The sequence below is a fragment of the Prorops nasuta genome, unplaced genomic scaffold (assembly GCF_024137725.1).
Source record: "Prorops nasuta isolate Cenicafe-Biocafe unplaced genomic scaffold, Cenicafe_Pnas_1.2 PNAS00002, whole genome shotgun sequence".
Taxonomy (NCBI): domain Eukaryota; kingdom Metazoa; phylum Arthropoda; class Insecta; order Hymenoptera; family Bethylidae; genus Prorops; species Prorops nasuta.
In genome coordinates, this window is record NW_027116799.1 from 9,326,518 (window position 1) to 9,353,867 (window position 27,350).

At 38.2% G+C, this 27,350-nt stretch overlaps 6 protein-coding genes across 9 annotated transcripts in view; 3 read left to right on the top strand and 3 right to left on the bottom strand.

Annotated features, from left to right (window-relative positions):
* The window catches only part of LOC136782019 (carboxypeptidase N subunit 2-like), a 118,942-nt gene extending 113,847 nt beyond the window's left edge, over positions 1-5,095 (bottom strand). For both annotated transcript variants that reach the window (XM_066741139.1, XM_066741130.1), the window contains exon 1: positions 4,348-5,095. In XM_066741139.1, the coding sequence (XP_066597236.1) occupies positions 4,348-4,437 (90 nt within the window). In that variant the 5' untranslated portion in view covers positions 4,438-5,095. The remainder of the gene's footprint in view (positions 1-4,347) is intronic.
* Positions 5,096-13,711: 8,616 nt separating this feature from the next.
* LOC136776015 (craniofacial development protein 1) lies at positions 13,712-15,594 on the top strand. Its single transcript, XM_066731325.1, has 3 exons — positions 13,712-13,853; positions 14,003-14,338; positions 14,746-15,594. The coding sequence occupies exons 2-3, from the start codon at positions 14,029-14,031 to the stop codon at positions 15,255-15,257; spliced, it is 822 nt and encodes a 273-aa protein (XP_066587422.1). The 5' UTR covers positions 13,712-13,853; positions 14,003-14,028; the 3' UTR covers positions 15,258-15,594.
* A 118-nt stretch (positions 15,595-15,712) lies between these two features.
* On the bottom strand, positions 15,713-18,731 carry Phax (phosphorylated adaptor for RNA export). Of its 3 annotated transcripts, XM_066731300.1 has the most exons (6): positions 18,647-18,731; positions 18,230-18,582; positions 17,452-18,055; positions 17,106-17,366; positions 16,346-16,647; positions 15,713-16,278 (listed from the first exon to the last, which is right to left on the bottom strand). In XM_066731300.1, the coding sequence occupies exons 2-5, from the start codon at positions 18,287-18,289 to the stop codon at positions 16,382-16,384; spliced, it is 1,191 nt and encodes a 396-aa protein (XP_066587397.1). In that variant the 5' UTR covers positions 18,290-18,582; positions 18,647-18,731; the 3' UTR covers positions 15,713-16,278; positions 16,346-16,381. The 3 variants fall into 3 exon arrangements, with proteins under 3 accessions (XP_066587397.1, XP_066587387.1, XP_066587407.1); XM_066731290.1 differs by having other exon boundaries at positions 15,720-16,647; XM_066731310.1 differs by having other exon boundaries at positions 15,721-16,647; positions 17,452-18,051; positions 18,647-18,722.
* Positions 18,732-19,830: 1,099 nt separating this feature from the next.
* Positions 19,831-24,716, top strand: Neurochondrin (neurochondrin). The gene is made up of 5 exons (XM_066731279.1): positions 19,831-19,972; positions 20,576-23,748; positions 23,801-23,873; positions 24,308-24,513; positions 24,585-24,716. Exon 2 carries the CDS (start codon positions 20,854-20,856, stop codon positions 23,083-23,085), a length of 2,232 nt encoding a protein of 743 aa, XP_066587376.1. The 5' UTR covers positions 19,831-19,972; positions 20,576-20,853; the 3' UTR covers positions 23,086-23,748; positions 23,801-23,873; positions 24,308-24,513; positions 24,585-24,716.
* On the top strand, positions 24,137-25,061 carry LOC136780716 (N-acylneuraminate-9-phosphatase-like). Its single transcript, XM_066739272.1, has 3 exons — positions 24,137-24,157; positions 24,224-24,791; positions 24,874-25,061. The coding sequence occupies exons 1-3, from the start codon at positions 24,137-24,139 to the stop codon at positions 25,059-25,061; spliced, it is 777 nt and encodes a 258-aa protein (XP_066595369.1).
* Positions 25,062-25,288: 227 nt separating this feature from the next.
* On the bottom strand, positions 25,289-26,663 carry LOC136776019 (uncharacterized). Its single transcript, XM_066731339.1, has 3 exons — positions 26,448-26,663; positions 25,739-26,382; positions 25,289-25,661 (listed from the first exon to the last, which is right to left on the bottom strand). Exons 1-3 carry the CDS (start codon positions 26,488-26,490, stop codon positions 25,575-25,577), a joined length of 774 nt encoding a protein of 257 aa, XP_066587436.1. The 5' UTR covers positions 26,491-26,663; the 3' UTR covers positions 25,289-25,574.
* Positions 26,664-27,350: the final 687 nt, after the last annotated feature.

The following is a 27,350-nucleotide window of genomic DNA, read 5'->3' on the forward strand; positions in this document are numbered from 1 at the left end:
GCAGAGCAAACATTTTTTTCGCCACACATCTCGGTATCAAATAAACGTCTTCTTCTTTTTTCCATCAGAGCACCACTGTCCGTACACTCTGACAAATCTCGTAACACCGTTACACTCGGCAATATTTCGCTGGATCGTTACGCCTCGTTCTCATCCGATTACACGAATTTCCAATAAATTTACCTGAAATAAAAAAAGAAGGCAGTAAAAATGATCAGAGCGCCAATTCTTGCGCCTAAATAGCGTCTCTGTAAAGGACAGCACATTTAAACGTCTGAGACTTAAAAAATGTCGATAGAGAAGGAAGAAAAAGGAAGTAAATCCCTTTATCGTGAAATTGTTCTGGATTTATGAGCTCGAACAGTCAGCTATTCAAATTTTTCAACTACGCTTTTACTCGATATAAGACCTCCTCTCTTTAAACTGCGAAGCAAGACCAAAGAAATATGAAAATCGAAGGAAATAAAATTTTTGCGCCAAAGAAAAAGGTAGAGAGAGAGAGAGAGAGAGAGAGAGAGAGAGAGATGTATCGGTAAAACTAAAAGAGTGTAATACCTTGGAAACGGTTCAACTTGATCTCTTCGAGTATTACTCTTTTGCCTCTGCGCGCGTTTCTCGCTCTCTTTCCAAAAAATATTTACCTCTGTCATTAAGAAAAGCTCTCAATAAAGGAAAACCATTTTAAATCTGCAGGAAGCGTTGTTGTACTCCGCATCCACATTCGTTGGAGGAGATGGTATCTGCGGTGGAAGTATACAATGGATCGCGTTGTCCTTCGTCTGAAAGAAGAAAAAAGAAGCGCGCGTTTCGTGGACAATGTCTTTCCGGCGACGAAACCACGAATCACGTGATACCGAAGGTACAAGAAATCTATATCTTCGAGTGGATGTTGTTGTCATGGTATGTGTGTTCGTACATCTCTCTGTACACACACACGCACACACACAAGACGTATTTACAATTGTGTATACAAGTGTATTCCTCGGGGAAAAATAATGGCACGCCTTGTGTCATTGTGTGTGTGAGTGGCAGATTTCAGTGACACTCGGAAATCGGTATCGAATCGATGTCACTGTGCTGCTGTTGCTGAGGCAGGGGGGGGGGGGGGGGTACTCGAATTCGGTTGCTCTTGACATTTTCGTTGGAGGGTCGGGGGTCGGATCGAGGCAGAACCAAGCGAGCCGGGGACTCGGGTGTGCGAGGGCGTGGACGTCTGCCAATGGAGAGTATCGGGTATCTGGATTCGAGTCGTCGGTTCGTGGCACAATAATTATTGTTCGACGTAGTTGTGGTCCCGGTTGGTATAGTTGCTTTTGCCCGATGCTCTCCTCAGGAAGGACCTTGCAGCGCGGCGTCCTCGTCGTCGTCGCTACCAGCGATCCGAAGAGGAGGGCCGGGTGGACCCAGGGTGGAGGAGAAAGAAAACGGGAAGAATGGTGTTTATGAGGGAGGAAGGGGGAATGGTACCACCAGTCTGGTGTGTCCTCGTCGAGGAGCACACTTCGGCACGTAGGTTGGCTGTCTTGCGCCATACCACGCCATGCCCTCTTATTCCACCCAGTTTCTCTCTCTCTCTCTCTCTCTCTCTCTCTCTATCTTGCTTCACCACTCTCGCTACTCCTTACCAGATATCGAGAACTAGACTCGACGAAGTGATATTTTATCCGTTTCAATTATATTAACTTCCAAAGTGGAATCCTTAGCGTCGTAAAGAACATCCAGCATGGAGAAATGCAGACGACACCGTTTGAATAAATGATCATAAAGCCGTAAATTATCGTTACCACAGGAACAGCAATAATTTCCCGATTCACGAATATGGGAAAAGGCTTTATAGCAATTGGAGAGGCGGTGGTACAGTGATATTTTTCAAAATGACTTTTAATAGATTGGAAAGGCTCGTGGCCAGACTTATATATATATATATATATATATATATATACACCGCGCGCTGTTATGGCTCAACGCGTTTTTCTTTGCTCTTTCTTCCGCCGTCTCTCGCAAAGCGGCGTTGAAAAAGTTTCACCTTACACTCGAGCCATTTAAGAAAATAGAGTCTACGTAGAATTCTAAGAGAGATTTACCGCGCGGGCGAAAAGCTTGCATCGAATCGAACGTCGCGTCGGGAGAAGACGTAGCGCGTGAATGCATACGTGCGTCTCGAATAAAAGATTTAATCTCGCAAACACATTCCTGATTTTTCTCGGTACTACTCCTCCTCTCGAATTACTTGACTTATTATATTAGACTCTGTCATGCTACTTTGCTGCAAACCGGGTTGCACAATAAGTAACGCGCTTAATCCCCGGAGTAAAGCTTTCGTATTTGTAGCTCGCGCTCCACGAATAATTAAATTATCACGCGAAGCGTGCAGCACGGCTAGAGCAAAATAACCTTTTAATTTGACTCGTCGGGTCAAGTTTTTTGCTCCTAGGTACACGGGTATACGTATGTACCAGGCTAGCCGTGCTGCTGCCGAAGCCGAAGATGCGGAAAACGAGTGTGTTCCGTAGGTGAAAAGCTGCCGGCCCATGCGGAAATTACAATGGGGATTGAAATCCGTATCAGAGCGATTACAGTAATGCGAATACATATGGAATTGTGTAAATCAGCGAGCTAATGCCGAGCTGGCTTTCGCTCACTTTCCCGCATCCACTGACGGATGGAGCACGAGCATACATAATTACGCGTTAAATTAATATGTATCTTTTGTATTAAATATCATTATAATCGGATAAGCCTGTGACAGTAATGACGATCGAGGTCCGAGCGGGAATTTCAATTCTCGTAAAACACAGCGGTGTAAACGAGAGGACCTCGAGTGCATACTGCGATTGAATCGCGATGCGATCATTCTGCACAGGCATGCCACTTTTAACGCCGCAGTTTCTTCGCTTTGTCTCAATGAATATTCCCTGACACATCTCGTTGCAACAGTCTGCCTCTACACAGCGCAGTGATCAACTTTGCGAGCATCTTCCAGCTCGCAACTTGCGCCGTTCTATTGTCACAATTATCATAGACCATTAGCCGGGCCAGATCATTCGCCGTTTCATGGCGCTTTTTGTCACGGCAATCGACTATAAAGCTGGACAAAAGGCGTGAAAGAAGCTGATGTTGCAACGGTTAAGAGAGTGAACTCTGTTCATAGAGATAAGCGAGTGGTAGAAACTGCCAGTCCAAGTGCGAACGGTAATCAGTTTTCAGCGAGCCCAGAGTGAATCCGTGACGACGCGTCTCAGTCTCAATTTCACAGAAATTGTAAACAACATCAGCGACTGTTCGCCGACCGACGTTGCCATGACCGTGCACGGTACACCTTGTGTAACTATACCGTTCGTTCTCTACGGCTTTAATCCGTTGCCATGAGAGAGAGAGAGAGAGAGAGAGATAGTACACATGGGCGTATGCTTGTTTGCCTCTGCTATACCATGCACGTCCGTGATTCAATCACACTCGACCAGCTTTGCAGTTGGTATGGTATACATTGAAAGAGACAACGCGTGCACGTTTCAATTCACCGGGCTGCCAGACGTTGTTGTCGTTGCCTGCCTTCCTTCGGGGTCAAGAAAGGATGCAAGATGAACAGGTCCACACATACACTGTAAGTCTGCACACAGGAGGCGAGGCGCAAGGTGAGAGAGAAGGACGGACGAGCGAAGCGAGGCAAGCAAATAAAAAGACGAGGAGAGCGAGCAAAAGCTTGCACAATACCTCGTATGCCTTTCCTGAGCCGCGTTTCCGTTTTTTTCTCCTTCTCAACCACCGCGAAACTCGCTCTCTCACTCCGTCGACCCGACCCGATTTTTAAGTTTCAAGCGCAGAGGCCAACGGGAACAAGGAGGCCAAGAAAAGGGAGGATAAATGATGCACGAACAACCGAGAGACAAGTAGGTTCAAGTGCTAAGGGCTGAGAGGAGAATAGGAGGATAGGACTAGTGGCACTAGTGGCAGCAGCAACGCCAGCCTGATGGACGGATAAAAATATAGGAAAACAGATGGTAGGTGGTATTACTTTTATTCTTTTTGCCGTTTATAGAAGGCAACCCTTCCTTGCGGAAAACCGCAACGTATTCCACCAGCTCTTTTTACCTCCTTCCTTCATTGCGTCGTCGTAAGTATACAAGCTTATCGCTTGTAGCTTTTTACGATCTTATGCTCCACCACCACCACCAACACCACCACCGCCACCAGCTATCAACTATCAACGAATGCGGTTTTACTTTGAATACGGGAAGAACTTCCCTCTCCTCGATGAGCAATGGTACACGAACGTTTTTGCCTAAATACTTGTTGCGAAAAACCTACAATTCTCCTTTCTAACGAAAAACAATTTTGATTTCTCACCGTAGTCGGTAGAGTACTCGCCAAGTGAATCTTTCTTTTCCTTGTATCCTGCTCTCGCGAGAGATCACTTTGCCCTGGCACATCACCCATGATTCCCGTGACGTTTCGATGGATCGAGAAAACTTTACACTAGACAGGCACACCGAAAAACAACACTTGACGCGAATAAAGTGAAAGAGCGACGATACGTCAGGGCGGGGAAAGTAGTGTCGGATCTTGCAGGATTCATCGCGTCATTTCAGAAAACGTGAAAGATCACGCGAATTCATTATCGCCACTGCCGCGAGCAATAACTAAAATAGAAGAGCAGTGTCTTTGATAAGTCTCGATTGATAAGCGATGTTGATGCGAGCTGAGCACCTTCCAACTGCTCATGTGTGGAGTTCTCACGAGTGCACTCGAGCAAGAGATTCGACGATATATATCGCGCACAGTGGCTGATTAGTGCGACGAGACGCTGATTGGCACACAGTGTGAAATTGGTGTAAGGAAACTGAAAAGGACGCGACGAAGCTCGTAAAGACGTATACACACGGCTAAAACAGCAGCCACTTCGCAGTGGCACGAAGGGCGAACTGGTTTCGCGTGGGGGCAACCTTACGGTGGGAGCCTGGCCAAGCCAAGAAAACACACAGCGATGGCGCCACAGCCGAGAACTACGCGATCCAGCCGTCTTTGTCGCTCCGCACCCGGCACACTGCTCTTTCCGCGTCTCTCCGTCGCTCTCAACGGCTACGGTGCTGCCGCTGTCGGAGGATCGTGCAACTCTCGCCTTCGCCTCTCTTCCCCCTCCCCACATCTGGACACACCAACCCAACGCCCCACTACATCAACGCCCTGATGTTTCAGCAGCAGTCAGTTTGAGAGAGCTAGCGTGCACACGGTTCTTTCTCTCGCATGAACATTTACACATACACACACACACAGTCACGAGCGCGCGCGCGCGCGTAGAGCACACCTGCACTCGGCTTGCACACAGAGAGAAAAAAGGTAGACACGCAGCGTGTATATGTACAAATGACGTTGCGTGCCCCCCTCTTGCCACCGACGAGATCCCCTTTTACTCCCCCCGCTACACCTTAAGCCCGCGGGGAGTAGTTTGCCCCCACCGGATCCCACTTCTGTCCAGGGCCGGCGCAACCGCAATTCGTAGACTCCTCTGTGACTGATTGTGCGCGCGCGATTTTACGCCCGTCGCCTATATCGCTGTTGCACATACATATATTTTGAAATACGATCGCGCCAAAGCTTGTCTCTACCCACACTATCGACTGGACTCTACCAACTACCTCCTTCCTTCCATTAACATCATTTCTCTTTCGGTTAATCATTTCGCCTTCTACAGTCGCGTAGTGCTCTCGTTGCTCTTTTTCTCCATATGGCATCCACATGCCCAAAATAATTGTCGTGCAAGAAGAGTAGCCTACTTTCCTGTAACTCCCTTTTTCCTATCCACGGGCATTGTGAACTCGTACTATGGTATACTATACTCACAATAGGCATATCGGAAGATAATTGATAGCGGTAGCGGTATCGGAGTGGAGGCGAAAAACCTAACGAGCCAAAAGCATTTTTGCAGGTTTTATTCCATTCGCCATGGATTGACGTCGCATTGTACTATTTCCTGGGCGCGAAATTCTGCCTACTGGTATACATACATCTATTTTGTCCGCTGGCAATCCATTCTCGACCGGATTTAAAGATAATAAAAGAGCTTGCTCGTCATTACCAAGCAGAAAACAATCGAGCAAGAAAAATTCCAATTGCCAGCCCGAGCTCATTTTTCACCTCTCCCTTGCGAATATAATAGATTGGAGAGAAGATCGCGGACAAAGGATCGGGGGCTAAAGTAGGCCGTATATTTTCTGATAGTTGCGATAAAGAAATTCTTCCATTTGGATTAGTCGGAGAGAAAAAGAGATATGTGGGTGGGTCTGAAAATGAAATAGGTTGAAGGTCACGCACGGAGAGTTGTCAAGTGTATAAAATTGACGCGGGATACGATCGATTCTTATCCCGTTTCTCTTGGCCATTCTCCTGTTTTACGGAAGTATAGGAAGGATATTGCTTTGAAAAGCGTAGACTGGCCGGATTATGGGGGGGCCAAGTCGAGGACGGAGAGGTTAGGGCCTGGCGAGCGCGAGAATGCGGGCGTCTCTCCAGTCTCCACTCTAGCTAGCCCGTAGCCGTTGAGCGTATCACACGCCATACTCACACCCGCGAAGTTTCGCGTCTCCCACTCCTTCCCATAAGCTCGGCAGTGTTGGCACGCACACACACACACATACACACACACGCACAGATAGAGGGAGCTGCGCACTACCACTCCAAGAATAGAGGCGGGCGGGGTTGCTGCGGCGTTGCCTAGCTAAGTCGCCAAAAGCTCGCAGATCCCTGTGGAATTTCAGGTTCCGTCCCGTCATGCCAGGCAGGGAGTAGCGTATTGCGCGTATCCGTACCCCAGTGCCACAACGATGCACTCCGTCGGGATCGAGCCTCGTAAAATTGGATTTCGCGACGGTCTGCAGTATACATAGCATATATACGTACTATAATCGATTTATGCCAGCAACAGGATCGATTCTAGATATCCATAACCTAAAACCGTTAATGCGTCCATGATCAATGACGTCACGCAACTTAACCTCATCGCATGGGACGAAGCTACACAGGCAAGCATACAAATACGATATCGCGAGACTTTATTGCCAGCTCCTATATGGCAGTGTCATCGTCATCGAGCAATCTGACCGAGTGCGAGCAAGACAACTGTGCGAAAGCAAATGCTACGATTTATCTGCGCGATTCCTTTCTCAAATTGCAGGTGAAAACGTTTGTTCGGATGATAGAAAGTAGTTGGAGATGGCGAAAAGCGAGCGAAAAACTTTGGCAGAGGGAACTTTTTGCGAAACTGCAGGGGAGTGCTGTATCAGATTCGAAGGAGCTGTCTAAGACATTCCAATGCTGCCTTTCGGATCTGTTCTCTGAGATTTTCGAGTGCGTCGTACATACTGTACTAAACTTTCGTGATTGCTCGTATTTGCTTTATCGAGGATATAAGCGTGCAATGAGTAAGAGATGTCGTATAAAAGACAAACTACGCAGATTTTAGCAAATTCAGCAGTCGAGTCGGGTAATAGTGGAGAAATTGCAATGATCGTGGATCGAGCGTGATGGTTATGGCTGAACGGATTCAAGGGCAGAAATTCAATGTCGAAGTTCGGGCAAACTTGGTGCAATGTAGTCAGTTTGCCGAACGATAAACATAATAAGGAAGTGTATATACCTCTACTTGACTAAGAATTATAACTCGAGGCACGGATAAGATAGATTAATCTCCTTGTGATTTTAAAACGATATTAGTTTCGGCAGCATTATAGGTTATGTTATACGCACGAAATGATTGAAACAAATTACTTTAATGCCGAAAACAAGACAGAGTTGGGAGATAACGAGAAATTATGATCGGCATTATCTAATAAAGGCTTTATCGTGCGAGGGAAACAAATCATAATGAATGGTTATGAATTGCGTTATCGCGAGTCTAGAGTGTAGAGAGGGATAAGTATCTCCCTCTCCCTCTCTCTCTCTCTCTCTCTCTCGTATCTATATAGGGTCACCGGGCTACTTTGCATTATCCTAATAATACTTTGCATGGATTAGGTATAAGGCTCGCAGGGCAAAAGTTCAGTGAGGGAAGTAATAATTATTCTTGGGCACTGGGAGCGGCAGTTACGATTCTGCGGGAAAGCACGATTCGGCATATCGTTACAGGCCTCGCGAGATCTTCCGCTTCCATAGACCCTTTTACGTATGCCAGAACGAAACAATCGTATTCCCCCTACGGCCATAACGGCTCGTACGTCGGGACGTCTTCTGTTTTCCGCACCAAGTTTCGGAGGGTCTGTCTTCCCAAGAGGCATGTTCCTCCTAATTTATGAAACGCGTCCGATGGTCCAGCACTGGCTGCTTATTTCGTTTAGCCTTCCTTCCTGCTCCCCCCTCCCCCCCCCCCTCTCTATTTGTCTCTACCGCCCCCGCCGCGTCATTTACCTCGACGGCACCTTCAAAGTAACCTGGCAAACCTGCTAACTTGCCATGCCAAACTGCAAACTTCGCAGCTACCAAAAAAAAAGAAAACAGACCTACCTGCTTACTCCCTCCGAAACCTCATTTCGCATTATTTCACCGACTGAAAGCAAATTTTTCTTCAAGCTTATTAGCAACCTCGCTCCTCCATTAAATTATACTACATTACTCACTCTCATTGGAATCCCTACCTCTACTACCACTTTCCTTCCTGCATTCATACATCGGATCTTATTTATCTCTTATTAACATTTTCATTGATCGTTTCTGAGGATCTCGACTGGATTCTTTGAAGGTTAGAATTAATGTTTAACGTTATATTTTTATCGTAAAATGACTCTTTTTGTTTCAGAGGATTGTTGAGAATTTCCTGGAAAGAATACTGTTATTTCTGCAATATAAAGGTTCTTAAAAAAAGGAATAGAGCTTTTATTGGTTGTCTACCAACAAGTTTGAGCGTTAAACTGTGCAGCTATGTACGCTTGTCTCGTTTTTCGTGAAATAAAAAAGTGCGCTTACAACCTTTTGCTCGTAACCCTTCATTTGCTCTCGGTGAGTTTGCAGTGTTGAGCGTCAGGATACACAGAAGCACGAATTGTCCAGGTTTTGTACGAGCGTCATTAGTATTCTGGGATTTACGGGTAGCATGGGATTGTCTCAAATGAGTGGCCCACGCACAGAGACACGTTTCTCTACTTGGCCAGGTCGCTCTTGGTGCGCTCTTAAACTCGGTGAAGCACGACGAAAGGGAGAAAGAGAAGGGAGGGGGGGGGGGGGGGAAGGGATAAACCTGGTAGAAAAGAAGAATCACCGAGAACCGAGTCTCTTAACGAATGCTTCTACTTCTCGTCGCACGGCACGGAGGTCGCTGTACGCGCTATACAGGACAGGGACCTGCATATACGGACTTTACCAGGAACAACAACGGCAACAATAACAGTCGATGTTATGGTAGCAACATCCCTTCCACCGTGCATGCAGATTTATGGAAATAACGAAGCCTTTGTCACCGTTTGAGATAAATGCACCGTGCACTAATCAGGGTCCAGGTTAATTGTTCTTCAAGAAGCAGCTACGATTCGATGTTAAGTTAGCTACTCACTCTGCTCAGTCCTAAGTATTATAATTAAAATTTACTAGTAGCAAAGTGGGCCACGGTAGGGCGCACTAGACATTTCTCAAATATCGAATAGCCAACGAGACTTCTTGCAGCCAGTATTTTGACAAAATGTATGAGATTTACATCAATTATTAAATATAGTCGCTATCTCTAGACCAAGTATGCTCATGGACATAATTACGTCTAAAAACTCGGGGGAATTGAGAAAGTTGATAAGCAGACTGCCATCTCATCTCGTCTCTACTCTCTGTTGCAATGTTTTTTATTCACATATACTCTGCATTACCCACACTTGGCTGATACTGAAATAAATGATGAATTTGCCAGGGATGCGAATTAAAGGATCATTCAATGCATCGGACGACCTAAATAAAGTTCCAAAGCGTGGAATAGAAGTTGCACAGCATATCGATCGATCGCGCCAAGTTTCCATTCACCCCCTCCCTGCTATTCCCACCCAATAACACACACATGCACACACCCAAAACTTTGTTCACACGCATTCAAGGCAGTTAAGGCAGCGATCCGGATTTGATTGGACCGCGCGCCGTAAATAAATTTCTGAAAGAGCGCTAGTCACGAGCGATTCGTCCAGCAGGCTGTCGTGCCGTGTCTGTGACACCTGGTACACCTCTGGCAATCAGCATTAAACTCCAATGAAACTAGAAAATACGCGCGGAAGTCAATATCTAAAGAAGCTAGGAGTATAGCTTTCTGGCAAAAGCCTGTAGAATCTACAAGAAGCACAATAGCGTTTTTATAGGTTAGTTCAGTTTCTATAGAGGAGGGACACCGATTTCTCTAGAATTTTCGTTACTTTGGCCAAGTGGTGGGGGGAGAATAGAGAGAGAGGGAAAGAATGAGACGACGATGACCGGCGCACCGGCGGACGACCCAGGCTGTAAGAAATGGACCATCGAGCGAGTGGTCTTCGTCCGTGTCGGCCTGCAACAAAGCCTTCTAGGCGTGAGCCAAAACTTACCGTACCTGCCAGGTGCAAATTTTCCCTTTCCTTCCCTCCCTCTCTCCCTTTTTTCCCCTCATTTTATCTGCATCATCGGACACGCGTATTCTTCGCAGGGCCTTTCACGTTAGTCATCCTAACCTTCGCAACTTGGAAAATGACACCGCAAGATCATCAGATACATCAATTAGATTGTCCTTCCAAAGCTTTTGCCAACTCAGGTCTCTAACATTACACATGCGAAATTGATTTGCTTGGGCTTCAAGCTTGTTCAGTAGTGTAGTAATATTCATTTACTACGTCCCGTGTTACGAATAACTGAGGCAGTGAGACCAGCTTTTTTCATTTGGTTTAAGCACCTACGTCACGCACGACATCGCATGATCTTTGAACGAGTTGAATAAATTAGCCATTGTATAGGGACCGTGCACATCAACACAATGATAGAAAAGTGTCAATGTGTAACTATATACGTATAAATAAATTACACTCAAAAACTGCGAAAATTGACCGATAGTTTGCGCTGATAGTATGCATATACATTCTCATCTCACTGTCATTGTGTTGATGTACACGGTCCCTATAGAGACCGTGCACACTAGCCCAATGACAGTGAGATAAGAATGTATATGCATACTATCAGCGCAAACTATCGGTCCATTTTCGCAGTTTTTGAGTGTATTTTTGAGTGTAATTTATTTATACGTATACAGTTATACATTGACACTTCGCTATCATTGTGTTGGTGTGCACGGTCTCTATATACATACATACATATACGTTGTAGCAGGAGAATGAGTCATAACTAAAAAAAAATATGTATCTTGTTTCCATTACGCCAATTACTTTAAGAAACATTTACATTACTGCATGGGAAGTGCTAAAATTACCTTATAAAATATATAATCGACATAAATGGAATATCGCTGTAATTATAAATTAGTGATGCACGCGCAATCATGAATGAATATGTAATTCCAGAAGTGTGATAAATCTGCGCAGATATCAAAATAAAAGTTACCCTAAATTATTAATAGATTTATTATTAAATGCGATACAAAGATATCGCATACAAGTCATAATTAATAATAGTCGATATTGCGGCTCTGTCTTCTACGACGAAGGTCTATTTTCTTGATGATAGTATTGGTGAGTTATCTTATGATGTTACGTAAAATTCTTAGCTCTCATACCATCAGTTGTCAGCCGTTGGTATTGATTCATAAAACGGAAAACGTTGTATATACATACAAGAGGCAGATTATTGTAGCCGAGAAAACACTAACAAGGTATTTTTTGGGATTTTGAGAGAAATTCCTCTTACTCGACTTTTGTGGTCGGTAAAATAGCGACTAAAATAGGGGAAATAAACTTTCGAATACGCTCATTAGATAAATCACCATATACATAACAGCTGTTGTGTATAGTAGAATTATACATCGATCTCTGAAATATATTTGTAAACTATAAGAAAATTATTTTTTTTTCAATATTATTATCCCCAGGTAGATGCTGGATTAAAATTAAAACCTTTCCGAATTCATGTAATCATAGTTCCCAAATTGGATTCACTTACATTTAAAAGTTTTAAATATTGACGCAATCCTTTACACGAGTTTTATTCCTTTAGGGTTATTTTATAAAAAAATCTCAAATCAAGAGTGTCTCCTATACAAGATAACAAACAAAACATCTTAAAAGTTGCTAACTAGTACGGTATAATTCTGTAACTTTCGGTATAATTAAGACGAAAATAATGGTAAATATCGCTAGGTGAAATGATAAACGTAAATATGTATATGTATATTGTTTTCGGCACTCTACCTTACCGAAAATTGTTGTTAAAGTTAAAAATAAGGGTAAAATACGAAACTTGGCTAGAAATCAATCAGTGGCTCCTATCCATTGCTTTTTGCCATTATCTAGAATAACATTTATGTTAATTTTTTTTCCTTAAAAATTTATACGCATGATTTTCAAACATGCAATTTTTTCCAAGAAATACACAAATGATATTATGCCGCGGATTTTACACCGCTAGTTTCTCCCTCTACCGACAAACCCCAAAATTGCCGCTAGAATCTAGAGATTTACTATCAATCCAATACTATCATAACCAATCATAACACATACATACGTTGATCGGGTCGGCGACAGTTTACCTGACGGGTTTGGAATTTTTATGTTGCGCAGTTGGCAACAGTGCGATATGATATAGTGTGGTTGAAACTATACACTGTTCAAAACTGAATCATGTACAGGTATAGTTTCTGCTTCCCTATACTATCTTGTAGCAAAAATGCTTCTCGCAAAATTGATTCATGTCCATCTCAACATTCTCAACTCCTCTATACTATCTTATAGCAAAAATTTAAAGACAACAGTAGACGAAACGCGACATCGACAAATATGAAGATGACGTTTTGGACGTAGTAAAAGTATTATCCAGAAAGCATATTATTTATGTTGGAAATGTAGGGATGTCGAAAAATGGAATGGAAAATAATGCAAATATGGTACATATATATAATATTATTTATCAAGTATAAAAGGGAAGAGATCGGATGCAATTTTCAGCCTATAAAGAGGAAAAAGCATCAGATAAGTATCGGGAGCAGCAAGTCAGAAGAAAGATTAATTTAACAAAGCAAAATATTCTTTAATCTTTCTTTTGATTTACTGCTCCCGATACTTATCTGATGCTTTTTCCTCTTTATAGGCTGAAAATTGCATCCGATCTCTTCCCTTTTATACTTGATAAATAATATTATATATATGTACCATATTTGCATTATTTTCCATTCCATTTTTCGACATCCCTACATTTCCAACATAAATAATATGCTTTCTGGATAATACTTTTACTACGTCCAAAACGTCATCTTCATATTTGTCGATGTCGCGTTTCGTCTGCTGTTGTCTTTAAATTTTTGCTATAAGATAGTATAGAGGAGTTGAGTTGAGATGGACATGAATCAATTTTGCGAGAAGCATTTTCGCTACAAGATAGTATAGGGAAGCAGAAACTATACTGTACATGATTCAGTTTTGAACAGTAAAACAGTATACAGCTTAAAAGAGGCGTCGTAGCCTATAGGTGCCGCCACTGGCAACTTCCCCCCACCCCACTCCTCTCGATCCAACCAGTTTCTAGACTCTCTAAGTCTCTAGTGTCTCTACGGTCTCTACTGGTCTCACTCTCACACTCACTGGTCTGATCAGTGTCAGTGGTGTCTCTACCAGTCAGTCACTACCGTAACTACTAATCTCCCTGCACTTCTGCAGCACAGCATGTTATATGTAGACGTTGTACTTGTAGTGGCAAGCTGGCAAGTAAGTAACATAAGAGGCAGTAACGAACAAACGGCAAACATTTAAAAGAATTATAATATTCTATTACACATTTTTTTATAAAATTATTATTTAAAACTGAAATTTTGTCTTAAAATATTAATAACTAAATTTCTATAATCTGTTTTTAGTAATCCCCGTTGTTACAAATAAAAAAATGTCCAAAGAAGAAAAAAGTTATTCTGATTCAGAGGATGACGATTATATTCCTAATGAAGCAGATCATCAATTATCAGAAGTAGATTCGGAAGAAAACGATGAAAGTGATTCAGAAGAAGAAAATCATAAGACTAAAAAAAAAAGACGAACTCGTACAAACAAAACATCTAACATTGCAAAAAGGAGGAAAAAAGTAACTTTAGAAGAGAATCTTAATGAGAAAAGCAATGAAGAAGTAACAAAGCGAACTGAGGAAGAAGAAAAAAATAGAGCTGATGCACTTTGGGCAGATTTCATTAAAGATACAGGTAGGTTTATAGAAATTTTTGTGACCTATAATTATGATATATGCCTTACATTAGGTTCTTAAATATCAATGTTTTGACATTCTGCTTTTTTGTTGAATTACTATATAATTTTTCTTCCAATATAAATTATTTTGCACTTTAAAAATGATTAAAAATGTCAAAAATGAGAAAGTGAATAAGATTCCTGAAAAAATAAATGTCAAAAATTAATACTAAAACCATTTTCATTCATTAGAGCCAGTAACTACTAGCTTGTGAACTCTTTACAATCTGCAGTATAACATACAGATTTTAGTTACTGGCGACTATTAAAAGTAATAAATAAATTTAGCACAAAATAACAAAGTGAATTCTTGTTAATTTCACACATAATTAAATACTATACTTTTTTATTTTATCATATATAGGTGTTACACATAAAGAAAGACAATCTGCTTCAATCAATAAGTCTCATGAAAAAACAGTGGAATCGGAAAAATCAAAGTTTGAAGAAAAAATTAAAATTACTGAAGTGTTTAAATTTGCTGGTGAAGAAGTAAAAATAGAGAAAGAGGTACCAGTTGATTCTGTAGAAGCTAGACTATCATTATCAACAACTAAAAACTCTTTAGAAAAACAAAAACCTTCTTTGGTGGAAAATTTAGTTAATTGTGGTAAATCTGTGAAAACTGGAAACTTTAGTGGTATTTCATCTATTCTTGGGCATATAGGAAAAAAAGCAAAAATCAGTACATTAGAAAAATCAAAATTAGATTGGGAGAGTTACAAAAAGGAGGAGAATCTTGAAGAAGAAATCAGTACGCACAATAAAGGTAAAGATGGTTACTTAGAACGTCAGGACTTTTTACAAAGAGCAGACTTACGTAGATTTGAAATAGAAAAGCAGCTTCGTAACTCTACACGACGCAGTACTCAGTAAAATTGAGTAGTTCTGTACTTTATATTTTATTTATTTGCGAGCTCAGTTTATTTTTAGTTTACCTGATTAAACTGTTTAATACTTAACATTCTTTGATGCAGTGACTAAATTACCACTTTTAAATGAGACTGATTGTTTTAAAAAAAAGAATATCATTGCAAAGCTAGATAATCTTACGCAAAAGATTACAACTTTTACAAAAATATAAATACTTATTAATAAAAGAAAATAAATATTCACATAACTTATAATAAACAGTATGAGATAAAGTCTGTTAAAAAATATATTTAGTACCATTTTATACAGTAAACTGAGAATACAGCAAATATAAACTTAGTTTTACTTTAATTATTCTAATCAGTATTTGGATTCAGATGAATTGTTTAAAAAAAAATAACATTTGATATACAGATTTTACATTAAATTAAATTCCTTTTACAAAATGTAAAATAAGGTAATGTAAACTAAGTTCATTATATTGGACATTTATTATAATTATTTTTTATTTGAATGTAATATAGAAAGCATTTTTTGTTAGGTTTATATGCAATTTCATAGAATACACAGAACCAAATGCTATATAACAGCAGCTATTATATTAAATTTCTTAAAATTGTGAAAAATGGAAAATTCCTGTTTCAAAATAAAACAACTATTCACCAACTATATATAAAATTGATTGTATTATTATTCACAATGGTTTATTTGAGACAATGGATGTTATTAGTTTTTTTGCTGTATTTTCTACATTCACCAAACTTTTTACAGCAGAAGCCTGCTAAAATTGCAGACAATATGTATACTACCCTAATAAAACACTTTTCTTTGAAGTTCGACACTTTTAGACGATGCATTAATTAACTTCATAAAATTTTACTATTTAACAGCCGACTTTTCATGCCAGTTGAGGATAGGGTGTACGTAAATTGAAGGAAAAATATACATTCGACGTTTAACTACTGAAGTACTATATGCCCCTTGATCTCATACGTACATCCTTTCCATGCCATGGTACTCCGCTCTTTAACAAAAAGTATCGTAAATTATAACTTAAATACGTCATTTTTTATGCATTTTATTAAAATTACTTTTATCTGAACTGATTAAATATTAATTAAATTTCTCTAAAACACATCCATATTATCAGCATCCACTTCAACATCAAAAAGATTCTCAGAATAGTCTTGAACTGGTCTTAGTCTTGTAGTATGTTCAGAGTGGTCAGGATCATCTGTTGCTGGGCTTGGTGGAGGGTTAGTAACTGTACGATCTGAATCTAATTGTATTCTATCCATGTTTTCACCACGTCTAAATCTAGCTTCTTCAGCTATTTCACTGGTGGAAAGCTCAGCTCTTGTTAGTAATGCTGGTAAATCCTTTTCTGGTCCATCTATAACAAAGAATAATTGTATATACACATTTTGGTTAAATTAATGTACTTATATAAAAATATTCCAAATGAATTAATTTATATTCAAATAGAAATATTAATTTTATAAATTTTAATCTATCAACAAACATTAGCATAAAATATTTTTTCTAGTTTTACAATAAAAATTTAAGAATTAAGCATCTACAACCGGCGGTTCCTGATGACTGGAACCGTGCTGAATATGGAATGTTGATTTTGGATAGGATATCTACATTATTCTAACCAATGATCAGTTAGCATTCCAAGTCCAGCAAGTAATTTAGTACAGATCCAGCATTGTTCGCCTCTGTCTTAAAAACAACAGAATAGGACAAAATTATGTATTATTTTTGTATTAATTTTAATCTGACTTTCATAAAATCTAATTTAGCTTAGAATTGTATGACTATATTTTATCTTAATAAAATTAACCATACTTTCTAAATTTCTTATGAGATTATGGGTCTTTGTTCTCCTATTGCTACTCTTATTAATTTCTTTTTTCTCTATGTAAAATATTTCACGTATCTGTTCTTGAGGAATGTTCTCATCTCTTTTTACGAGCCACAAATAAACTCCTCCAGCAGTTCTTCTGCGTGATCCATTTATTATCAACATACCACCACGTTCCTCAATTGTTTTAGTTTTTTTGAAAAACTCAATAGCTTTTTCTTTGCCAATTGTATCAACAACTTTTCCTATAAAAAATAATTGTAAGTATAAAAATACTTGTAAGAGACACTTTATATTTTGTATAGCATTGAAAAATTAAGAAAATAATACTTATAAGTTGATCTTGCTTTTCACCAAGTTTCGCAGCTATATCACTAGCAACTTCTGCATTTGTGGAATCTGCATTTGTAGTCAAGTCTGGTATAAATTTTGCAGAACCTTTCTGGTTATCAATATCCATTGAATTTGGTTTTCTACCTAATCTGAGTTTTACGTTATATCTGTCTACGTTTGTTCTTTTGTTGGCCTGCCTATCTTCAGTTTCTTTTTCTTCATCTGAACTATTATTATTTTGTGCTTGACCATTCTTAGGCAAATATTGCAAAGGAAAGCTATAGCTTTCAACACTGCGTTCTTGATAAAACTTGTTAGTTACACCACAAGAAACTAAATTCTCTGTTAAGGACTCTTCTTCAACTTGTGTACACCAAATCTTGTATTTCTCATTTTTGGAATTCCTATTATACATATTTTTACTTTTCTTTAATTTTAGTTTAGGCCTTTTAATATGATTGGGTGCAGCATCCGAATCAGAATCACTCTCCGTATCAGTAGAATTGTCAGACTCATCACTATAAGGCATTTTAGTAGTTTCCTGCACAATACTTTTAGAATGTGGTCGTTCAAGAATATTGTATATTGGGAAAACATCTGCCTTTAACAAATAACATAAAATAATTAGTATTTTGTATGACTTAAAATATTAAACAATATTAATTAAGTAATTTTAAAATGGTGGAGCTAATTCATTTTATTATAAAGGATTATTCTACAAGTATAACTATGTCTAATATTTTCTTATATATCAGATATTAATATTAAATTAAACCTCGTCATCAACAATCTCTCCATCCTCAATTTCTAATGATTCAGGCGATTCAGCTTCCATAATCTTGTAGCAATATTTTACTGCATATTCGAAGATGTACTGAATTGTAACTATTATTGAAGATCTTTCAAACAATAAGTCTGTTCGTTTTAGCGGAAAATCGCTTTTCTTTTTGCACTTTTTACGGCGTCAACTGAATAAAGACAGAAAAACAAAAAGTGTAGAAGTGTAAAAAGTGTAGCTAAAACGAAAAAACCCAATGAACTGTCAAAAAAAACAATTAAATTGCGTTTTCTACACTTTTATGAGTTATCACTGGAATGTCTGCAATTGGTTGGGTAGGATACGAATAGCTGGAACGAAGAAATCACTGTGTAAAATTGATTGGCGGACCTTGCAACTAACTTCAATCCATACTTTTCTTGCCTTTTGCAGAGGAGCAGAGGTTATTTACTTTACCATCAATACCATCCCTACTATATCATCATTCGGTCATTTTGTCATTTAGTAATCTACTTTACCACAAAAATATTTAATTTCATTCTTTCGAACGAATATAAAAGATATCTTAACGGGATCCCTCACGCGTGCTTTACCGACAGTACAAGTCAATAAACAATTAAGTTAATATAATTCAAATGCGAAGCAAATTGAACAATCGGGCATTTGTAGGACAATGTTCCAGTCCTAACGAGTCAAACGAACTTAAAAACACTCAAATTAGTTGAAAAATAACGCTGTACCATTGTGCCGCGTTCTTGAAGAGAGGTTACTGGAGTGGTTATTTCCACTTCAAGAACGCGGGACAGTGGTACAACGTTATTCTTCATCCGATTTGAGTTTTTTTAAGCTCAATTGACTCGTTAGAATTGGCACCTTGTCATAAAGAAGCACGTTTTTGCAATTTGCTTCGAATTTAACTTTTATTAAACGAATTGTTTATTGACTTGTACTGCCAGTAAAGCACGTGTGAGGGATCCCGTTAACAATAAGGAAAAATTACGATTGTTATGACTGTATTCGAGATTTTAGTGCCAGTTTTCACAATAATGCTTACTATACAGAGTATATGGCGCGAGCATTATTATTCATTCTCTCTGTGTTTACTACCAGCCGATTGATGAAGATAAATGCTATGCATATGTAGTATGTATAGTATAAGAATAATACTACTACCAGCATAATGACAGTAAATTTCTGAACACAGCCTATACAGTGAGAAAAAGAACATATGGAACTGTCTGTAGGGAGGGGGTGTTCGAAACGCTGAAATGGCAAAAGCCAGCAAAAGCTAAAAGAGGTCGAATGGTCGATAGGTCGAAGAAAGAAAAAAGGGGAGGATGAAGAATAAGGTTATTGTGGTGACGTAGTCTTTCGTGAAGAGAAGATAATTATACCCCCTCTCCGAACACTCAACAAGAAGGGACAGTTATAGTATGCGCATACAAGTCATACAACAAACACTCATTTACGAGGAGCGAGAGAGAGAGAAAGGGGACACGAGAGAGGGAGATCAGTGCTGTTATTTTATACGCGCATGTCTGCTAACGAGATATATATCGGGAAAACAATTTAACCTTCTTGGGGTTTAGCGGTCTAGCTTCAAGACTTCTACGGAACACAATGGCCACTTTTCGTGAGAGGCATTATGTGGCATCGAATGCTTCTCTAACAACTATATTTTTTGACCTGGACAACACTCTTATCGACACAAGGAAAAGTGATAGTCTCACTTGTCGCAAGGTATGAAAAGCAAATTTCTAAATTATCCTGTACGACCATAGAAATTCTTAATTTACTATTGATGTGCGTTTAATAAGTTGGCACTTTGCATGAGAAAATTCGGAAAGATCATGCGCACGAGCGAGCAGACGACAAGAAGAATAAGAAACGTAAAATCGTAAAATAAACGTGCTCCTTCATGCATATATTCTTCTTTCTTCTTCTTCCTCTTGTACGTCGACAAATGTTCTGACGACTACGTTTACTCGCCTCTCTTTGAATACGGCTGAACCAACCAAAAATAGACACTTCGTGTAATGTAATACGAGCCGACCCCCTCATATAGTGCTTTCCCTGTGGCGTGACTATTTTTAAGCACATTACTTGTACTATTCGGCTCCTAGGAACGGCGCAAAAAATCTTAATTTCTTCAATTTTCCAATGTTCCTAATTTCTTTCCATAAAAAATTCGTCCTTTCTCCGGTCGCTGTTATTCTTCTGTGAATTATTCTTAATTGTGTGTTAACCTAAAAGTTGAAAACTTCAAAGTGTTTAAGAGACATAAACAAAGCCTAAAGCTGATTTAGCTGAAATATAAATTTTAACCAAATCAATTTTCCGCAGACGCTGTATACTATCAAATAATAGTTTAGTGTTATTTTCGTCTCTTTGAGAGTGTGTCAAAGGGCAAGGCTAACACAGAGAAGCATCCACCGAGAGCAGTGCCAGTTGGCTCTTGACTATGCAACAAGAAAGGTGTTAACTCAGGGGAAACATTTTGCTATGTGTTTTTTATAATTATATTGACTCAATTATTGACAAAAAAAACAGTTTAGTTTAAATATTCTAGTATTTTACTCAAAAATACTTTTTTTATTTGTACATTTCATAAAACGATCAACATGAGTATCCCAGAGGGTGTAAAAAAGTGTGCTGCAATATTAAAAGCAGTAGAAAGTGACTCTGAAAAATTTGCTGCGTTGTTTATGGTCACCAAGTTAGTTGACAGCAAGGATTGCTCGTCAGAAGCCAAAAAAATATTATTTGATGCAATTGGAGCGAAATTCCTAAGAAGATTATTGTCTACAGATACTGTTCCAGTAGATTGTCCACCTCAAGTATACAAATCAGTAGCCTTGTCAATTTTATCTGCATTTTGCGGGGATTCTGAATTAGCTGCCCATCCTGATATGGTTGGTCATATACCTGCACTCTTAGAAATTGTTTCTCAAGCTGATGAAGATGCACCAGATGACATGCTCATCATTGTAAGCGAAGCTTACACATGTTTACAAAATATAGCACAATTCCTACCGGGACAAAAAGCACTTCTGCAGCAAAAAGCAATTCCAAAGATGTGTGATATTTATGCAGAGAAAAGCTTCCAAACAGATCAAGCCTTAAATATATTGGTCATACTAACTGGAAAGTTTGGTCCAGAGGCTTGGGATGCAACAGATACCTCACCTTTTCACACTATTATGAATAAAATTGCATTGGACTTTGAAACAGATCACACAGAGAGAAAATTTGAGCTCTGCACTATTTTGCAAGCTTTATTGAATTCCTGTAGGAAAAACATTATATCTTCAACTGCAAAGGAAGAATCTTGGCCACTAAGCCTTCACAAAGGTCTAAATGATATATTGCAATCAAAGATAGGCAAAAATCAAAGAGATCCTGCTTTAAAACTTGCTGCTGTTATTCTTGACGTGCTAGGGGCAGAATGGGCATTATTGGACAAAGAGAAGCCAAAGGTACTTTTCTTATTATTGATTCAACTGGCTTCCATAGAGGTGAGAATGCAGCTAGAGGGCAAACAGCTGAAATCAGTCGTAAATCAAGCAGATTTGGTTACAGCTTGCTTTATAATCCTAGAAGTTTGTCTCTCATATATAACAACAGACCAGTTAGATTTGGAGCAGAAAGAAAAGCAATCATTGTATACTGCTTTGAAAGGGGCATTTTCAGCAGTCATAGGTTTATTGGCTGCAGTATCTAAAACAAAAGAATTAACAGACATTAAGGAACGTATATTTGTTTGCGCTTTAGTCAGGGTACTTTCGGCTTGGTTAGCCCAAGAAACTACAGCAATGAGGCCCCAAATTTATGCCATTTTACCTTATGTCTTGACAATTGCTAATGATACTTTTTATGCACACCGTAACCAAAAGCTAGCAGAAAAAGCTAAAGCTGAATCCAAAGCAAATAAGAATGAAGAGGGAACATCTGAAAAAGCATCTCACGATCCTTTGAGCGATGTCGATATCTTAAGACTGTTTTTGCCAGCTTTATGTTATTTGACTGTCGAAGAAGATGCAAGAAAAATTCTATTGAAACATAAACAAGAAGAGATTCTGTTTGAATGCTTGTCTTATCACTGGACAATTGTCCATTATAAGAAACCACCAGTTCCTAGATCAGAACGCCTTAAAGTGAAAAAAGAGGAAACTGTAGAGTTGAAACCACATATTTTGGAAGAAATTAAAGATTCAAGGACTGCCATGGTGTCAATATGCAATGTACTTATGAATATCACTGTACTGGAAGCAAAACTGGTTGAGGAATCTCCAACATTCATTTCATTGCTTAAATTTATATTTAATAATCTTCCTGAGCTAAAACAGACACCAGAGAATTTGGTTCTGCATGGTCACTTAGCTGTATTGGGCCTACTATTATTAAAGCAACAAGCCAAGCGTATGAAGAAGAATGACTTCTCCATTTGCAGATATGTTCAAGCCACAATAAGATTCCTTTGGGATGCATATATAGTTGATGAAAGCAACGATCCAACTGAATTAGTTGTTGCTATTTCTTACAAGGAACATTGGATGGAAATCATGGAACTTTGGTTCCTTGGTATGCAAACAATGACCGGTGTACTACAGGTTATCCCTTGGCTCTCTCAATTCATTATAGAATCTGGTTGGGCAGAAGAAATTATTGAAACATTGAAGAAAGTCAAAATTGGCGGACTGCAGCCTAATGTTAAATCGGCTTTCGAAGATTTATTGTGCCATTTGGTAAAAGCAGATGACACTGTCGCAGCAGTATTGAAGAAATGCGGAGCGTTGACCGTCTGCAGAAATCACAGGATGATGGAATTGGGAAAACATTTGTTCGGGGATTAATTAGAATCCCTCTCGAATTTCTTAATTTCCTTAATTTTTAAATTTGTAGTTTTTCGCAGATTTCGATAGGAGCATTTGTCATTGATGTATTTTGCATACTCACTCGTATTTTATATAACCCGATAGTATTTATACATATGAAATCATATTTTTAACAGAAACAGGTTTGCTCTTTTCTTTTTGTTTGCTATGATGTGTGACAATCGATAAATTTAGCATCACGCCTGGAAGCAGAATTTTGGCATTGGATCAGTTGAATAAGACAGTTTACGAATTTTCGGATGATACAGGAATAGACTCGACACATCCGTAATGTAAGATTTAATAAAACTAAAAGTTGTCCTATTCGTTAAAGATTCGACGTGTATAAAAAACATGATGTTACTTTTATAACGTAACAAAGGAAAATGTAACAAATAAATATGAATAAAAATATGGAGATTTCAAAAAGAAAATTGTTTGTTGTACGAAAAGAATGTTTTCTATGAAATAAATTTTTTTTTACATAGATAACTAATAGACTCGCTTATTAATCATTAAATTCCTATTATTCTTAATAATAATATTTTTTTTAGTAAAATTAGAAAGGAAAGATTACAGGATAATGGTTAAATAGCTTAGGAGAAATAGGCATTCAGCAATCTTTGCGCCACAACTTTGAAGGTAGAGTACCATAACTCTGTTGTTGGCACAACTCATTTTGTTGTAATTACAGCAACGCCCGCGGGTGCCACTTCGAGTGTCCACTAATCAGCTCGAGTATTTCAATGAATCAATGCATTTTCTAGGTAATCATTAATATGAAATAAATGCCCCCAACATCCCTATGACCACTTGTATCTTTTTTTCCTAGGACCTTCGTTAAATAATTATAATAGCCCGCATATACAATATTTCATTTCTTGCTTATATTAGTCTTCTGTTTGTTTTCTTTACTTTCTTGTGCTTTTGCTTTATTTTTATTTATATAATTTTTTTTTCATATAAATTTTGTAATATCAATCAATACTATTAAATCAGAGCTGCTCCACAAACTTTGTAGTTTAAAGCAATGTATGAAAAAACGGGGCAGGTTCATTTTACTTCCTGCTCCACTTTCTCTATATATTTACTGATGATAAATTCTATGTTTTTAAAGCTTGAAGCAATATTCGAAACTCTCATAGCAGCTGAGATTACAGGGTGCACTTTTAATAATTCAATTTTGGGTTGTCCCCTACAGTTGGCAGAGGAATTATCAGAAGAATATGGCATCCCACATGATTCGTCAATCAAGATTACGACCACGTTCTTAAAACAATTCAGGAAGTGTCCTGACAATCTCATCTCCTCATTGGATGTTTGGCGAACTAATCTTTGGAGTAGAGCGTTAGGAGAGAAATATTCGTATCTTGCGAAGGAAGTTTACGAACGGTGGCTACCTTTACGGTATCACTATTTGGCACTAGCTCCAAAAGTAATTGTTATGTTGCAACAATTAAGAAGGAAGTATCTCCTAGGATTAATTACAAACGGCCCTTCTAACGCTCAATGGGAAAAGATAAGAAAGCTCTCCTTAGAGCAGTATTTCGACGTTATTGTAGTCTCTGGGGATCTTCCATGGGAGAAACCAGAGGCTAAGATCTTTGAAGAAGCCTATCAATTCTTGAATGTCAGACCAGGCAACTGTATAATGGTTGGAGATAAAATAGAAACGGATATATTAGGTACGTCATATGTAAAAAAAAGTTCTTCATACATTATGGTCAATCATTTTATGCAATGAATTAAAATCAAATACAATTTCAGGAGGCATCAAAGCAGGTTTGGAGGGAACTGTTTGGATTCCTACAGCAGACAAACCTCGATTGTCAAGGGATGATCCAAAACCAAGTTTTACTATTAAACATGTAACAGATCTTGTAAATATATTAAACAGAGGACCCTGTGCACCAGAGCTTGAAGATTCATCCTCAAATGCATCTGATGGCAGTTAGCGATTTAATCCTCTTATTATTCAGTTAGACAAATATTTTAGCGCATTTTTTCCATGAAAGGTATTTTTTACTTTTTTTTTACAACTATACGAGTGGTGGAGTAATATTTTTAATTTGTCTCGAATTTTCATAAGTAGCTTATTACTTTGTAAATAAACTTCTAAACATACCTCTCCTAATTTGCGTAAGAAATTGTTACCATAAGATTGAAAATAAAGCAACAAAAGTGAAGTATACCTCTTTATTATACAATTGTGATTGTATAAAACAATGCATTATCATAAAATCACTTGAATAATGTACAGTTATATTTCTCTATTTTTATGAGTGTTAACATATTTATATATTTTCAATATATATTTTATCCTTGTTGATGACAATTGCAATAAAACAAAGTTTGTTACGAAGATAACAAGTATTGTAACGATAAGCTTAACCTGTATAATAAAATTAGCAAGCAAAATAAGAATTAATCATATTATCTTACCTATATTCTTAACACACAAGAGAGATTTATTTTAACGAGGTAATTCGCGATCCATTGTCAGGAGTTAGACCCAGCTCAATTTTTAGTTGCTTTATTTCTTCCTGCATCCTATCCTATAAAGTGTATGTCATAAAATGAGTAAAGAAAAAAAAGAATACTTTTGTTTATTTGTAAGAAAAATCAAAGCTACCATATCTAAGAAGGTTTTGTTAATCTCAATATGCTTTCGAAACACATCGTACAATTCATTATCTGTATACAACTCATTTAGCATTATTTCTCGGGTAATATCGTACACAAATTTTACATATTTCATTTTATCATCTACGAGTTGAGAAATAACGTTTCCCTCATTTGTGTAATTATCGATTACGCTTTTCTCCATTTCATTATCGGTTATCTTTTCGCGGCTTATCGTTTTAAGCTCGAATTTTATTTCATCTTCTGATGAGTCATCGGTTTTGTAATGACTAAGAACGCTGAGGCCCGAATTGTTTTCGCCTCTATCATATTCTGCATCGTTTGAACTATCAATATCAAAATTTAGTATTTCTTTCTCTTTCGATGTAGTAGGCTGGCACGTATTTAACGATATTGATGACATAGAATTGTTTATTGTAGACGTCATCAAACTATTTGTATCATTTCCATTAGAATTTACCAGATTAATGCCGAATTGGTCTTCCTTAAATATTTTATTTTTCTTGTCTTTCATATATCTATCGTTTCTTGTGTCGACTGCACTTTTCGCTAAATGTATTCTACGAAGGTGCGAACTCATGCAATTATACGCCTCTAATTGTTCGAAATAATTTTGCCCTGATTGATTGTACGCTAAAAATGCATAAATACCTTAAATAAAATATGAATTCAAAGAAAAGAATTAGTATGGTAATTACCAGTGCTTTTTAAATTAATTTGACTACCACTGAAGCTTGACATATTTAAAAAAATGATTTTACTATCGCTAAAAGAATTTAACTCGAGCACTTTATTACGAAAATATGTAATTAAAGTCTCATATTAACTACAAATTTTGACATATCCGTCTGCTTTGCCGGTCGAGCTTACTCGAGTTAATCATCAAATTCTGCTTGTTTTGATTTTTGCTGCTAAGCAACTTGATTTATTTATGTATACTATACGTATAGAATAAACATATGTATACATATACATATAAGATTCGTGTTAGGTGACTATAGCGCTCAAGATGATGGTATCTGAGAGCGCTGATTGGTCAATATCATGTAGTGCCAACATGAAATGGTCTGTTACCAATAGATGAATCAGAAAAATGAGACCTATCCGCCATTTTGGAGTGGAGAAGTGTTTACAATTTACATGCTAGTTGTAGCAAGAAGAGGTGTGAAATAGAAAAATGTCAAATAGAGAGGTTACTAAAGTAAAAATGGAAAATAATAAATGGAAAGTAAGAATATTCGAACTTTCCATTCATTATTTTCCATTTTTACTTTAGTAACCTCACTACATGACATTTTTCCATTTCACACCTCTTTCTGCTACTACTATCATGTAAACACTTCTCCACTCCAAAATGGCGGATGGGTTTCATTTTTCGTATTCATCTATTGGTAACGGACCATTTCATGTTGGCACTACATGACATTGACCAATCAGCGCTCTCAGAAACCATCATCCTGAGCGGAGGCAACTAACTCGAATCTCCCTGTTCTCGTTGGCCTACACTTTTAACACTTTCTACACTTTCCGTATTTCTGTCTTTGTCCATTGTATAAGTTGACACCCTAAAAAGTGCACAAAGTGTAAAAAGTGTAGGCAAC

What these genes read in the sequence shown, in the direction of transcription:
- LOC136776015 (XM_066731325.1), top strand. Translation starts at nt 14,029, where the DNA reads ATGTCCAAAGAAGAAAAAAGTTATTCTGATTCAGAGGATGACGATTAT. An exon ending in AGATTTCATTAAAGATACAG is followed by an intron (nt 14,339 to 14,745) that starts GTAGGTTTATAG and finishes TATCATATATAG; the next exon opens with GTGTTACACATAAAGAAAGA.
- Phax (XM_066731300.1), bottom strand. Translation starts at nt 18,289, where the DNA reads ATGGAAGCTGAATCGCCTGAATCATTAGAAATTGAGGATGGAGAGATT. An exon ending in AAAGCAAGATCAACTTATAA is followed by an intron (nt 17,367 to 17,451) that starts GTATTATTTTCT and finishes TATTTTTTATAG; the next exon opens with GAAAAGTTGTTGATACAATT. An exon ending in TCTCATAAGAAATTTAGAAA is followed by an intron (nt 16,648 to 17,105) that starts GTATGGTTAATT and finishes TCTTTGTTATAG; the next exon opens with ATGGACCAGAAAAGGATTTA.
- Neurochondrin (XM_066731279.1), top strand. Translation starts at nt 20,854, where the DNA reads ATGAGTATCCCAGAGGGTGTAAAAAAGTGTGCTGCAATATTAAAAGCA.
- LOC136780716 (XM_066739272.1), top strand. Translation starts at nt 24,137, where the DNA reads ATGTATGAAAAAACGGGGCAG. An exon ending in TGTATGAAAAAACGGGGCAG is followed by an intron (nt 24,158 to 24,223) that starts GTTCATTTTACT and finishes ATGTTTTTAAAG; the next exon opens with CTTGAAGCAATATTCGAAAC. An exon ending in AATAGAAACGGATATATTAG is followed by an intron (nt 24,792 to 24,873) that starts GTACGTCATATG and finishes ATACAATTTCAG; the next exon opens with GAGGCATCAAAGCAGGTTTG.
- LOC136776019 (XM_066731339.1), bottom strand. Translation starts at nt 26,490, where the DNA reads ATGTCAAGCTTCAGTGGTAGTCAAATTAATTTAAAAAGCACTG. An exon ending in AATTAATTTAAAAAGCACTG is followed by an intron (nt 26,383 to 26,447) that starts GTAATTACCATA and finishes ATGCATTTTTAG; the next exon opens with CGTACAATCAATCAGGGCAA. An exon ending in ACAAAACCTTCTTAGATATG is followed by an intron (nt 25,662 to 25,738) that starts GTAGCTTTGATT and finishes TACACTTTATAG; the next exon opens with GATAGGATGCAGGAAGAAAT.